The sequence below is a fragment of the Pseudorca crassidens genome, chromosome 9, assembly GCF_039906515.1.
Source record: "Pseudorca crassidens isolate mPseCra1 chromosome 9, mPseCra1.hap1, whole genome shotgun sequence".
Classification (NCBI taxonomy): domain Eukaryota; kingdom Metazoa; phylum Chordata; class Mammalia; order Artiodactyla; family Delphinidae; genus Pseudorca; species Pseudorca crassidens.
Genome location: NC_090304.1, coordinates 106,518,075 through 106,530,933, shown reverse-complemented (window position 1 = coordinate 106,530,933; position 12,859 = coordinate 106,518,075). Strand labels below are relative to the sequence as shown.

Genomic DNA, 12,859 nt, shown 5'->3' with positions numbered 1-12,859 from the left:
ACCAGGACAAGGCTGTGTGCCTGGCAAGTAACGCTGCGACCCAAGAGTGGCCCCGGCTGGGACCCTCCGGCCACCTCGATCAAATGCCCCGACGACCGTCACTGTGTGTGAAGGATGGAGGCGAGCTGCATTTGTTGTGCCATCCACGGCTCACCCATGGCTCGCCCCCAGTTGGCAGCTCCAAGCCTGGCAGCCAGGGTCCACACCGTGAAGCTCCTCTGCAGTCTCGCCTGAAGTTGTTTTTGGCCATGCTTCCAAGTGCCCACAATGCTTACATCAGGCCCAGGATCCCATCATCCCAAACCGATTCTTCACTTTGCCAGTAAACATTGTTATGGTCTCATCTGCCCCCCTCACATCTCAGAAGCACTGCCCAGCTCAGGCTGCGGCTGGCACCCAAGTGTTTACTGTGAGTGGCAGGAACTTGGCCAATCCGCCCAGCTGAACGGTGTCCATGTTGCTGGTGCCCAGAGAACGAGAGGGTGAACCTAGCCCCATCTCCTCTCCCTTCCCCGCTGCCCTGCCTGTGTATAAGTGGGCAGGTGTGTTGATGTGGGATGTGAGAAGGTGAGAGAAAATGAGAAAGGTTAAGACAGGAATCTAGCCAAGCTCCTCGGAAAGTGTTGAAAGGAGCATTAATCCTTCGAAGGAGAAATGGTCGGGTTACTAGAAGGAGAGAAGCTGCAGCACCACCAGCCAGCCATTCCTTTCAGAGCCTCTCAGTGGCAGAAGGTGGGCGGTGTGCTGAAAAGGACAGCGCCTAATCCCGTCCTCGGTCCTCACTCTGGCTCCCAGGAACTGGGAGGGGCTCTTGTTAATCAACCTCAGATCTTCTTAGGGCCAGAGCCCCAGGGCGCTAATCACCCCCTGCCTCCCACCCATCACTAATCAGTGCTGACTCCCTCCGCATCTAAGCTGGATCATGGTTGCTGGTGGGGTAGAGGTGAGAAGCAGGTCAGGGAGGGGTCCATCACCTGCCCCTAGCCCCGGGCACCTTTTCAAGAAGGCAAGAAACCCAGGAAGTAACGGCTTTAGGAAGAGCCAGCTTAAAACAAAAACAGAGGAGAAGAAAAAATTGCCTTAGAATGTGTACTGCATTCTAACTAGTCCCACTGGGTCAATGCAATAGGGGTGGATTACTGCAGGCAAGACGTGGCTGCCTCAGTAATTCTGTGAGTTTGATAAGAGGTAGCTGGCCGACTCCAGCTCTCAACCCCTTGAAGAGAAAACACACATCATGTTGGCTGGTCCAACTGGCATGTGGCTCAGGGGTCTTGGGGGTCCCTTTGCATTAAAATTGTGCAGCCCTGTTCTTTTGTGACACTTTGAAGGCTATTCAGAACCGGCTCGAGGTGGGTAGCACAAATAAGGCCATTATTCGTCTTAGGAAAAGCAGGATTTGGTAGAATGTGAGGAGATCTGGGATAACCAAGTCACCTCCATCCCCACCCCAAGACGGCAACAAGAATGCAAAATCAGAATTCCCCCTGGAGAATTTTGCATCACCACTTCCTTCCCATCTATTCAGGATTGATTCAAAGTATGAGCAAATATTATGCTTCCCTGCATTTATTTCTGATTAAAAAAAAATCATGTATGCTAATTTATATGTAAATTCAGTATGGCCCTGGGGCTCCTGGCATGCAGCCCGTGGGGCTGTGGATGGTGGAATTTTGGCCATTGTCTCCGGTTTGAAGTTACAGATGGAAGAGACACAGACCTCAGGACAGATGGAAATTATGGAGGTCTTGGGACCTTCCCTGTCCCTTCCTCTGACCCCTCACTCCACCCCTTGCCTAGTTAGTTTCCATTTCTGTGGTTAGCATGATAGAAGCTGTTTCCCTGAGGCTACCTGGCTCTGGACTCAGTTTCCCCGCTGCCAGAGTTGGGGCTCTGACCTCACTGGGTGAGCCCCTGTTCACCCAGTACAAGCAGGGGTTTGCACACGCGCGCGCGCGCGCACACACACACACACATGCTGCCACAGCTCCTTGTTACGTAAGACGAGTCAATCAGGGCTGCCGCCACGTGGCCTCCTTCACTCTCACACCCACCACCCAGTGAGGGAGGAGAGACACCCCGAGGCCGGCGCCCCCGAGGCTGGGTGCAGCTGGCAAGGCAAGGAGATCCCGCACAAGGGACTTGCTTGCATCCAACTCAGATCCTTCCGGGGCCCCCTTCCTCCCCCTCGAGCCCCAGCCGAAGGTACACGCGCATTTGGTTCTTCCCAGCCTGGTCCCTCTGCCCACCTTGCGTGGTCACCCCTGCAACTACGGCAAGGGGACAGTCCCCAAAGCCCACCCTCAGAGGGAGGTCAGCGGGACCCGAGGTGGGGACCAGTCCGGACCACGAAAGCCCCGTGCTGCAGTGGGGAAGGGAATCAGGTGGGTGGGACTCCTCAGCCTTCTCCACCCCCTGGGAGTGAACTTTCCTCTGGGGACTCAGCTGCCAGCGCTGAGCTTCCACGCGTGGTCCTCTGGGAGATGCTGCTGGACCACCCGGGGGAAGTTCCTCTGCCCGTCTCAGTCCCTGGGAGTGCAGGGATCTTCAAAAAAGAAAGGCAAGCCAGACCCTCAAAGGACAGGGTGGGTGGGAGCAAGCAGGTGGGCAGGTAATGCGGCTGCTGGGACCTGAAAGCCGGGACAGAGCGCGGGGCCACCCGGTGCAGCGAGCGGACTCAAGGTTGAAGCGGATCCCAAGCCACCCCAGCACCGCAGGGCCACGTCACAGCGCGCACTCACCCCCAGCAAGCCCGGCCCCAACTGCAGCCCCTCAGCTCCGCTTCCCAGAAGAGAAAGAAACCAAACATTAGTATTCGACTCTTCATGCCTCTTTCCGTTCAACTTAGGAGAGCTTTCCGGAATTTCAGAGCCCCGCTGGCTCCTACAGCCTCTTATCTGCTTGTTACCACGCCCCGCCGCCCCCCTCCACAAACACACCCCAAAACACATGGGAAACTACCCCGCTGCCCACCGCTGCTGCGGACCGATCCAGCCCTTCTAGCTGGCTCTCTGACCACGATGCACAGGTACCTGATTATGCCTAGCCTGCGTTTTCTGTGTGCTCCTTGCAGAAGCTTTGCAAGTTTACTGGCCGATAGATATTTAAAGTTTCCTCTCGTAATTTCTTCCCAGTACCATAAGCAATGCGTTAGCAGCCCCGTCGCCCTCCGAATCCGTGATTCCATGTGTCTCCATCTATCGTGTGTGTGCAAGAATGTACGGAGGTCCAGGGGACCAGCACACAGCCACGTACCGCACGGGAGCCCCAGACACATTTTACTTCTGCACGTACATTCCCCCCCCCGCCCCCCCCGCGCCACACACCCACCCACCGTTCCGGCAGCAGCCAACATCAAATCAATATCCTCACAGCCTGGGAGGGAGGATGGAGTCCCAGCCATGCTGCTCGGACGCTCTCTCCCCCACCTGCAAACCAACCGCACAGCAGAGCCGACTCAGAGAGTCTGCGAATCACCAACAGCACGCTGTACAATTCCTGGGTCGACTGTAGGCAAATCAATAGCAAGCTCTTACCTTGAAAGAGAAACAGAGCAGCCAGCGCTGTGAAGATTGCCCACGAGATAGAATTGTGCATTTTTGCCTGGATGGTTTTCATGATTTTTTTTTCTTCTTTTTCTTCTTTTTTGTCAGGTTCGGGGTTTTTCTTTCTTTCTTTCTTTCCTGACAGATTGCGTTGCTCTGGAGCTGGTGGAAGGAGATTTAAATCCACTGTTTTGCTGAAGGACACCACAAGAAAGCCAAGGATGGGAGAGAGTGTGACTTCTCAGTAATTATCTCTCCTCATACTCTGGCACTGAGACACCTCATACAATCTGGCCCTGGACAGCCCTCCTACAAGCTGCAATCATTGGTTCTAATCCAAGGATTGACAGAGCTACAACACACGCGCGCGCGCGCGCGCGCGCGCACACACACACACACACACACACACACACACACACACACACTCAGGAATCATTTACTGGGCAAATCAGGCTAGCTGATTAAAGAGACAGGAGCCTGGAGAGATGGTATGATAAATGCCACTTTGCCCCTTCTATATTACTTTCATTTTTTAAACTGACAGTCTCAGAACTCCAAGCATCAAAAAATCCCTTTCCTTCTGGCGTTCCCTGGCCTCCTGAACTCAGATTCCCTTTACACTGGAAAAATCCCGCAGCCAGCAACCGCTTACGGGAAATTTTAAAGGGACATTTTCAAGCTTGGTGAAACTTGCAAAGATGCGTCAGATTTCATTTGTTGGTACTTATTTTCCTCTCCGATGAAAATATCATTCAATGACAAATTTTTTCCCTCTCTCTCTCTCATCTTTCACCTTTTCCAATCAACCTCCTACTTTGTGGCTTTGAAAATAATAAATTTCTATTTTCTTCTCCTGTCACTTCTGTTTCAGAATATTTGTATTACTCCTATATTTCATTCACTAAGTTTATTTCCTGAAGTCATCCATGTGTGTATGATACCATGAAAAGAGATGGGGCTTCTGAGATTTGAGAAGAACTGCAGTCCGAATATGGAGAAGATTCTCCAAAAGGGAACAAGGGGTGAGTTTATTCTACATGCCTCAGTCAATCCACTTTCACTAAGATAAATAATGTAAGTGCTTGTGGTTTATTTAAACTGCAGCAAGATAGACTTAGGTTAGACCCACTGCAGGACTTTCTGAGTACAGACTTTGTGTGTGGTTGCAAAATGTCCTCAGAGAGTTGCAGACATGCATCCCCTTGATGGTGGGTAAGAATATAACTCTGACAGAAATAATCTAATGGATGTGATGACTTTTTGAGAGATCTGCTAACTCTAACGTCCTGAAAACTGATGATCTAATTTGTGGTTTTCTCTTATGGGAAGCAAGTTATGTGATGCAAACAAAAATTCTGGAAAACTTAGCCTGTTCACGGCACCTTCCTTAGCTGATTCTGACACACGCATACCATCATGATGCCTCAACACACACATTTTTGAAGTATTTCTTCCAGATTTCCACAGTAATTATTATACTTCTTGTAACCCCCATAATAATGTGAATGTACATATCCTTGAACTGCATAGAACAAAAGTACTTGCTGGGTGCACAGGTGAACTGGAAGCAGCAATGCCATTTTGCACAAGCCTCAGAGGCGTCACTCACCTTGTGTTGTGCATGAAGGAGAGAGGCGCCCCCTGCAGGTGTGCAGCCCAGCGACTTAAGTGGAAGGAGCAGTGGGGTCTGGGGACCTGGATCCCAGTTGCAGCTCCACACAAACTGAGGGACCGTGAGCACGTCGTTTTATTTCTGTGAACCGTGGCCTTTCGTCTGTACAGTTAAAGGGCTGTGTCTCAAGTCTCTTTTTATTTTAAAGGCTTTCTGTATTAACTTTTTTTTTTTTCTGCCACTGCGTTCTAATTCACACGTCCACCAAAATGCCCTTGATGTTCTGATCTCCCAAGGGACAAGCATTTTATCTCTAGACTGGTCTCCTTGTGCAGTGCTCCACAGAGCGACACGTGCAGTTGGATGCTCCGGAGTGGCTTTGGCCACAGTAATAACCGCCCAGCACAGAAGACAGGAGGCACGGTGGATTCCTCTACTGCCACCTCACTGCTCTCCAGAGCGACGAGGAAGACAGCGGGTCACTGGTAAGCCTTTCATCCCTACCTGAAGAGACACAGACCAACGTTTACAAGTGTCCTCACCCGGACCTGCAACAAATCTGTACGTTCACCAATTTCTTTTAAGCACCCACAGGCGTGCCCACAGTAATAAACTAATCATTCTAGTTGATATTTATTGAGCATTTGCTACGTGCCAGGCATGAGAGCCAGTGTTTTGCATGCATTTTTCTCTTTAAATTCTCACAACCTATGAAGTGGTACACTTATCATCCCCATTTTACAGATGAGGACATTGAGGCTCAAGGAAAACTTGTCCACAGCCGGTCAGCAATGGAGCCAGGATGTGATGCGAACCTGAGCATTTGTCTCTCAGACCAACCTCTAAAATACTATCCTATGCTAACTACCATAAGGGACTCAAATAGATAGCAGACAGTCTTACGTATAACCCCTTTGCTATTGTTTTTGTTTTGTTTTTTAATTTTTATTGGAGTATATTTGCTTGACAATGTTGTGTTAGTTTCTGCTGTACAGCAAAGTGAATCAGCTATACGTATACATATGTCCCCTCTTTTTTAGATTTCCCTCCCATTTAGGTCATCACAGAGCATTGAGTATAGTTCCCTGTGCTATACAGTAGGTTCTCATTAGTTATCTATTTTATACATAGTATCAATAGTGTATATATGTCAATCCTAATCCTCCAATTCATCCCACACACACCCTTTCCCCCTTGGTATCCATATGTTTGTTCTCTATGTCTCTGTCTCTATTTCTGCTTTGTAAATGACATTGTCTATACCAATATTTCAGATTCCACATATATGCATTAATATACGCTATTTATTTTTCTCTTTCTGACTTACTCACTCTGTAAGACAGACTCTAGGTCCATCCACATCTCTACAAATGACCCAATTTCATTCCTTTTTATGGCTGCGTAATACTCCATTGTATATACACATCTTCTTTATACATCCCTTTGCTATTAATAGCCTATGTTAATAGCCTATGTTATTAAAAATTGTATGAAACAACACATACATCCATAGAAAGCATATAGAAAACCCATGTATTACTTTTAGTAATAACTGAGTTGCAAATGGTTGGTGCAGATAATTAGTAATTTTATCTGAATGCAAGGAAGTGGCAGATGGGCATTTTCTATGATAGTTTTTAAAAGTCCTCTGGAGATGGTGAGAGTCATGCTATACCTTGAAAGTGAGGTAGAGACCAGATCTAAAGCAGAGGGAAGGATGCACAGTCAGGCGATACCATAAATCAAAAATGGAGGATGGAAATACACCACCTAACTTTGGGGCTCTTGAAAGCTGTTTGAGAGCCCTGACCTTGCCCTGCTGTGTTGCAATAAAATTTTTAAAAGATTTAAAAAAATGAACCCTGGCACAAATTCTGATCCATCTTAGTTACCCTCTATGCACAGATAATGGAACCATGCCTGACACACACGGGCACACTCAACAGACACTCGTCATGGTCGGCACGGCTTGTTGACCGCGCGCACAGGCTGGGCTGCATCCAGCTGGTTCCGATCCCTGGGGCCTCGGGACCTTGGCTCAGTCATCTCAACTCCACGTCTGAAATGGGGATACTAGCTACAGCTCATGCCCACCATCACCATACATCGTAACCATCAGCTAGTTTTCATCTGTTTTACCGTTTTGGTCAAATGGAGACTGAAGTGTCTGCTACGTGTCCTAGGGAGGAGCTCTCAGCACTTGTGAACCAAACTCCTGGGGGGCTTCACTCCGGAATCGCACTTCCTGTGTTCACCAAGGTGAAATCTCTCCTTAGGGACTGTCAAACCAAAAGTCTAATTTGGACTCAGTACTGCTCAGTGCTAAGCTATCTGGAGAGCTGTATCTCTTTCAATGCTGGAATTTACCATGGAGTAAAATTCTCCAGCGGCCTACAGGTTTCACAGAAGCACACAGTGGAGAAGACATCTTTTCCTCTCCTCTGTTGTGGGTTGGACACAGGGGCACCCACACAGGCCTGCTGGATATTCAAAAGATCACTGATATAGTTGCAGAGGAGAAAGCGGGTCCACCCAGGGGTGTGCTCAACCAGGCCTGTCCCTTACCTAATGGGTGGATCACAGCGCAGCAGCCTGCATTTTTCCTTTCCTTTTTCCATTTTAATCTCAGCCTTTCGGGCCTCAGGGCTGGGAATCTTTTCTGCTGCAATTGCCCCAAACAGCGGGTGTCTGGGTCCTTCCATATGGGGTGGCCTGGGCCGTGCAGGGATTCTGTGACTCTGGAGGCCCTGACTTGGGGGGAGCTCTCATTGGAGGGCACTCTTGGAAATCACTGCTCCTCACTCAACAATCAGGGCTCCTTCCACTGAGCTTGGAGGCTCAAGTACTTCTCATCAGGTGTCTGCAGGATGAGATTTGCCTCTTGGATTAGCCAGATGCACGATATGCACCATTTACTTCCCAGTTCAAGGGTCAGAGGAGGATGAATCGTCCTAGGACAAAATTAACGTCAGGAAAGGGGCCTCCTGTCCTAGGCAGAATGGTATTTTCTCACCATCCACACTCCTTGAAGTTAAGAAAAATTTACCGCAGAAGTGATTTTTCTGTTTGCAGATTAGAAATGAGGAAGAAGAATAAGAAATAAGGAATAAGGAAGGGGAAACAGATGAGGTCTTTAATTTCTGAGGAGAGGCAGCCAGGATGGCATTTTGTGAACCGTTCATCATCCGGGAGCTGAAGCTTCTGCACTTCAGCTTCTGAGCTGAAGGGCAAATGGGGATTGATTCTCTGTGAACTGGCCCATGCACACCTGGTGCCTCGCTGAACCGGACGGCAAGCCCAGACGGCAAACCCTGGAAGGTCACAGTGGGCCTGGCTGCCCCGCGGTCCAAAGGCCAGCTGAACCTGAGCACAGCCCTCCCGCCTGCGAGGAGGGTGACAGCCACGCACACGTGGTGGGCCTGGTCCAAGGCTGGAGATGGAGGCCCACAAGGAGGAGGAGTGTGTGTGCTGGGGGTAGGCGGTGGGCAGCGGGTTTTATTCCTCGCAGCTGTTACGGAAAGGACCACGGGGGCTTCAACTAAAGCGCAGCCCTGAAATAATGTTCAAGACTTAACAAATGCCACTGCTCCACTCTGCCTCTGCCCGCTGTGGCCGCCTGGCCGAGGCTGGGTGGTGGTGAGCCCGCCTCCGGGGCAGGGGGGTCTGCCTGCCCTCCCACACCTGGGGTGGAGCAGGGGGCCCAGCTCTGACTTGCTGTGTCCCTTCTGGAGGGAGAAAGCCATGCTGGAGGAGGAAGGCGGTCCCCACATTTTCAAGGGGTCTCCCTGGAAAGCCATCTTGAATGTGGCTCCCGCGTTATACGGTCACTTTTGATGTGAACACATGTGATGTGGCCAGGGTACCAATAATGCTGGAATTCTGTGGTGTCTATTTTGAGAATTCTACTTAAAGCCGATTCCCTGATTTATTGATAATTTGCCTACGCTGATATTACAATGAAAGTCGAACCCTTAGCAGCACAGAGGACACAGAGACTTAAATCCACGTTCCTACAAGCGGAACACGGTCTGTGTTTTCTAACTGGAATTATAGGCACAAGTCATCTCGCCTGGGTTTCTACGAGTTATCATCATCATCTCAAAAAGAAGCCATACGGCACAGTAATATAACAGAAAAAATTTAACATTTAAAATCAGAAGACCTGGATTTGAGTCTAATTCCATTTATCAGCTTCAATTCTGCGATCCTCAATTTTCTCATCTCAGCTCATCTCCGCCCATCTTGTACTTAAAGTGGAAATAATAATATCTACTTCACAGAGTCGATGTGAATTAACCAAAATGAAGACTCTGAAAGCCCTGATACGACGTCTAACACACACGTTGGCTCCAATGTCTTTATAATGAGCTTGCTTGAAAAAACCAATCATAGTGCTGGGTAATATTCAGCATGAACTTGACAGAGAGTCACTGCCCCCAGATGCTTGTTGCCAGCAGTTTTCTCTGGGCTCCGTGGGAGGTGGGGGCTGTTGGCACACTGTCCTGCTCACCCCCAGGAATCAACTCCATGTGGCTTCACTGGGCTGCTACCCTCTCGGTGCGAACGTGGGCAAGTGGCCCAGGGCTGACCAATCAGTTTCTTCCCTGAGAGTTTTCTAGGCGCTGTTTGGAAACAGACGCTGCTCCGGAGGGTAAATTTCCTAACAGATGGAGAAAGTCTGCAAGGAAAAAAGTCAACCAAAACTAGGAGGAGAACCAAGAAGAGAAAGCATCACTGAAAGTAGGACAAGTCAAGCCTGAAGGCAGACACACACCCTTATTTGCTTCAGTTATTTCAGATTGAGTTTCTGTCACTTGCAACTGAAAGCATCTGGACTGAAGGGTCCACGTGGGGACAGATGAACACAAACTCCCTTTGCTCCCCCTCTCCTCCCCACACTACTTCCCCTGACAGCTGGCAAATACCTAGATATTGCCTGAAGCCCTAGGAAGAGATGGAGGTGTCTATGGTCCCTTACTTACAAGATTAGTGTTATTATCAAATTGGAATTAAAATAAGGTCACAGACGGAGTCAAGATGGACCAAACTGGAATTAAAATAAGGTCACAGACGGAGTCAAGATGGACCAAATCCATCTTCCTAAGGGTTGGGGTGGAGGGAGTAAACCCCTGTTTAGTGAGCATCTCTGTATGCCAGATGCCGTGCTGGCATCTTCATGTGTCTTCTCACTTAACCCTAACAGCAGCCCTGGAGGCTGAACGCTCTTACCCTTCGTCGGCACGTACAGGGACCGAGTACCGTGTCCGCGGTCACACAGGGAGCCACGGGCCAGGGCTTCCCAACACCCAAACCCTGCTCTTCGCCTCACCTTGGTCTACAATGCCAGTGAAACTGATACCCAAAGTGAAACAATCAGGGTGGTCAGTGAGAGGCATGAGAAAGGCATCAGCCCTGGTCCACTCTGAATACGAGATGGGGCAGTTCATCCATGCCAAGGGGGACCACTGGGCCAAGGGTTGGAGGTGGACGTGGGGCTCCGGGGAAATCAAGGTGACCCAAGCTGGTGGGTTGGAAGCTGTGCGTCCAAGAGCACCGAGAAGGCGTGTCACCTGGGCCTTACCTGGGAGGTCTTGATGTCTGAGAGGTGTGAACTGAATTTGAGAAGCAGAGTCGCCGGGGATTCTGAGACAGTGAAAGCAATGGGAACGGGTATTTCTGGAGGTGACTCTGGCGGAACGTACAGTGAATCAAGGCCCTCCCTCAGAGGAGACCCCGCCCTCCCCGGCCTTCGGGGCTTGGACAGCTGCCCACCCACTGCTTCTCCTTGTCTAGCTGGGCGGACTGTGGGCCAGTGGCTCCTGCTCCTACAGGTCATGTGCATGACTCCGGCACTCACGTGGGTCCCGGCAGCCTGTGCCCCAGGAGGCTGCACGGATCGTGGTATGAGGGTGGGCGCCAGGCTTGAACCTGGAGGTAGAAGGGTCCCTGGGGTACCCGGAACAGCCCACTTCCCTACATGGGGGTTGATGACTCCGCCCATTTGACAATAAGTTGTCACTCTGCGGCTTTTGGCCGCTTCCCTCTATGTAAATATCTAACTGGAAGACTTCACGGGGAGGAGGAGTCTGGTCTAAGGAAAGGTTTATATATTTCTGAATCGTTTGGCTTCATGATCTCCTAGAAGCCTATTGAATTCTACCAGCCAGATTTTGGGAAGACTGTGAAATACACAGCGTCCAGGAACGTTTCCATGGGCGTCCCAAACTGTCACTTCACACGGAGAAGTGGTGTCTGGAGAAGGGCAGTAACATCCTCAGGTTCATACGAGTTGAAGGTGAACGGGGAGCAGAGTGAGGTCTTTTAGCTCCATGTCCACTGTCATTTCTTTTTTTTTTCTTTCTTTCTTTTAATAAATGTATTTATCTATTTATTTTTGGCCGCGTTGGGTCTTCGTTGCTGCACGCAGGCTTTGTCCAGTTGCAATGAGCAGGGGCTACTCTTCGTTGTGGTGCGCAGGCTTCTCATTGCAGTGGCTTCTCTTGTTGCGGAGCACGGGCTCTAGGAGCACGGGCTTCAGTAGTTGTGGCACATAGGCTCAGCAGTTGTGGCTCGCGGGCTCTAGAGTGCAGGCTCAGTAGTTGTGGCACATGTGCTTAGTTGCTCCATGGCATGTGGGATCTTCCGGGACCAGGGCTCGAACCCATGTCTCCTGCATTGGCAGGTGGGTTCTTAACCACGGCACCACCAGGGAAGTCCCCATTGTCATTCCTTTTACTCCAGAATGTGTACAGATACCTGAAACCGCCTCTGTCCAAGTAAACAGCCCCATGTGCTCACTTCCCCAAATTGTATTCTTTGTAACTGAAAGTCCTGAATCCTTAAGAGTGTAACCATACCTGGAAGGGGTGGATGAATTCAGGGAGAAGGGGTTTCAGCTTTGTTGCAAAGAACAGGCTGTGAAAGAAGAGGTGATGGTGAGAACAAAAGAGTGTGTGTGGAATCAGGAGTGTGGGGAGAGGGGAGGAGGGAACGAGGGTGGTGACCGCAGGGGCTGGGTGTGCTGACAGGGATGCCAGAATGGGCCTTCCTGGTGCTCCTGAGCACTGCTTTGTAAGGCAGGAGACACGAGGTCTAGTGGTAAGAAGACACGACGTGATACTCTTAACACCTGGCTTGTCCATGTGCAGTCCCTGTAACTACACAGATGGCTTCTGCAGGGAAGGGGGAGGCAATGATTCTTCGAGGAGGGTATCGGTGGAGTCTAAGTGGGAGGTGGCCAGCCCAGGCAGCAATAGCCGTTCATCATAGACATTGGAATGGTTCTAACCCACAGTAGGATGTAGAGGAGACATATAAGGCTTAAAATCAAATCATGTGTCAAGCTGAAGAATAATGGTACTTTCTCTAAGGAGTATGTATATATTTTTAATTTCTGAGTGAATTAAGTGCCTATAAAAGGTGTTGAACTGGCAGCCTAGAAAGCTGGAGTCTTTGATTTATGCCTAGAAGAAGAAAGACAGAGACAGCCTCCTGAATCACTCCTGAGTCACTGAGCCTATGCGCTCTGCCCTTTGTCTGACTAAGAGTACTGACTCACCGTCCGCTGTGTGCAGACCATTCCCACCATTCTCTATAAGCTTGCGGTTAGGATGATACAAAGGCTAAATGGTAGGGAAATAAAATACATGAATCTGAGGCAGCTTACGAAGGAATCATTCTGTTGTTTATGGGCAGATCCATA

The 12,859-nt window shown here is 49.8% G+C and overlaps 1 protein-coding gene and 1 long non-coding RNA gene across 2 annotated transcripts in view; one reads left to right on the top strand and one right to left on the bottom strand.

The window, feature by feature from the left end:
- The window catches only part of NTM (neurotrimin), a 934,251-nt gene extending 930,473 nt beyond the window's left edge, over window positions 1-3,778 (bottom strand). Inside the window, exon 1 of the mRNA XM_067751604.1 lies at window positions 3,537-3,778. Coding sequence (XP_067607705.1) covers window positions 3,537-3,618 — 82 coding nt within the window. The 5' untranslated portion in view covers window positions 3,619-3,778. The remainder of the gene's footprint in view (window positions 1-3,536) is intronic.
- Window positions 3,779-3,928: 150 nt separating this feature from the next.
- Window positions 3,929-6,917, top strand: LOC137231070 (uncharacterized). The gene is made up of 3 exons (XR_010946384.1): window positions 3,929-4,567; window positions 5,493-5,642; window positions 5,902-6,917. It is a non-coding gene; the product is annotated as an uncharacterized lncRNA (long non-coding RNA).
- The last annotated feature ends 5,942 nt before the right edge of the window (window positions 6,918-12,859 follow it).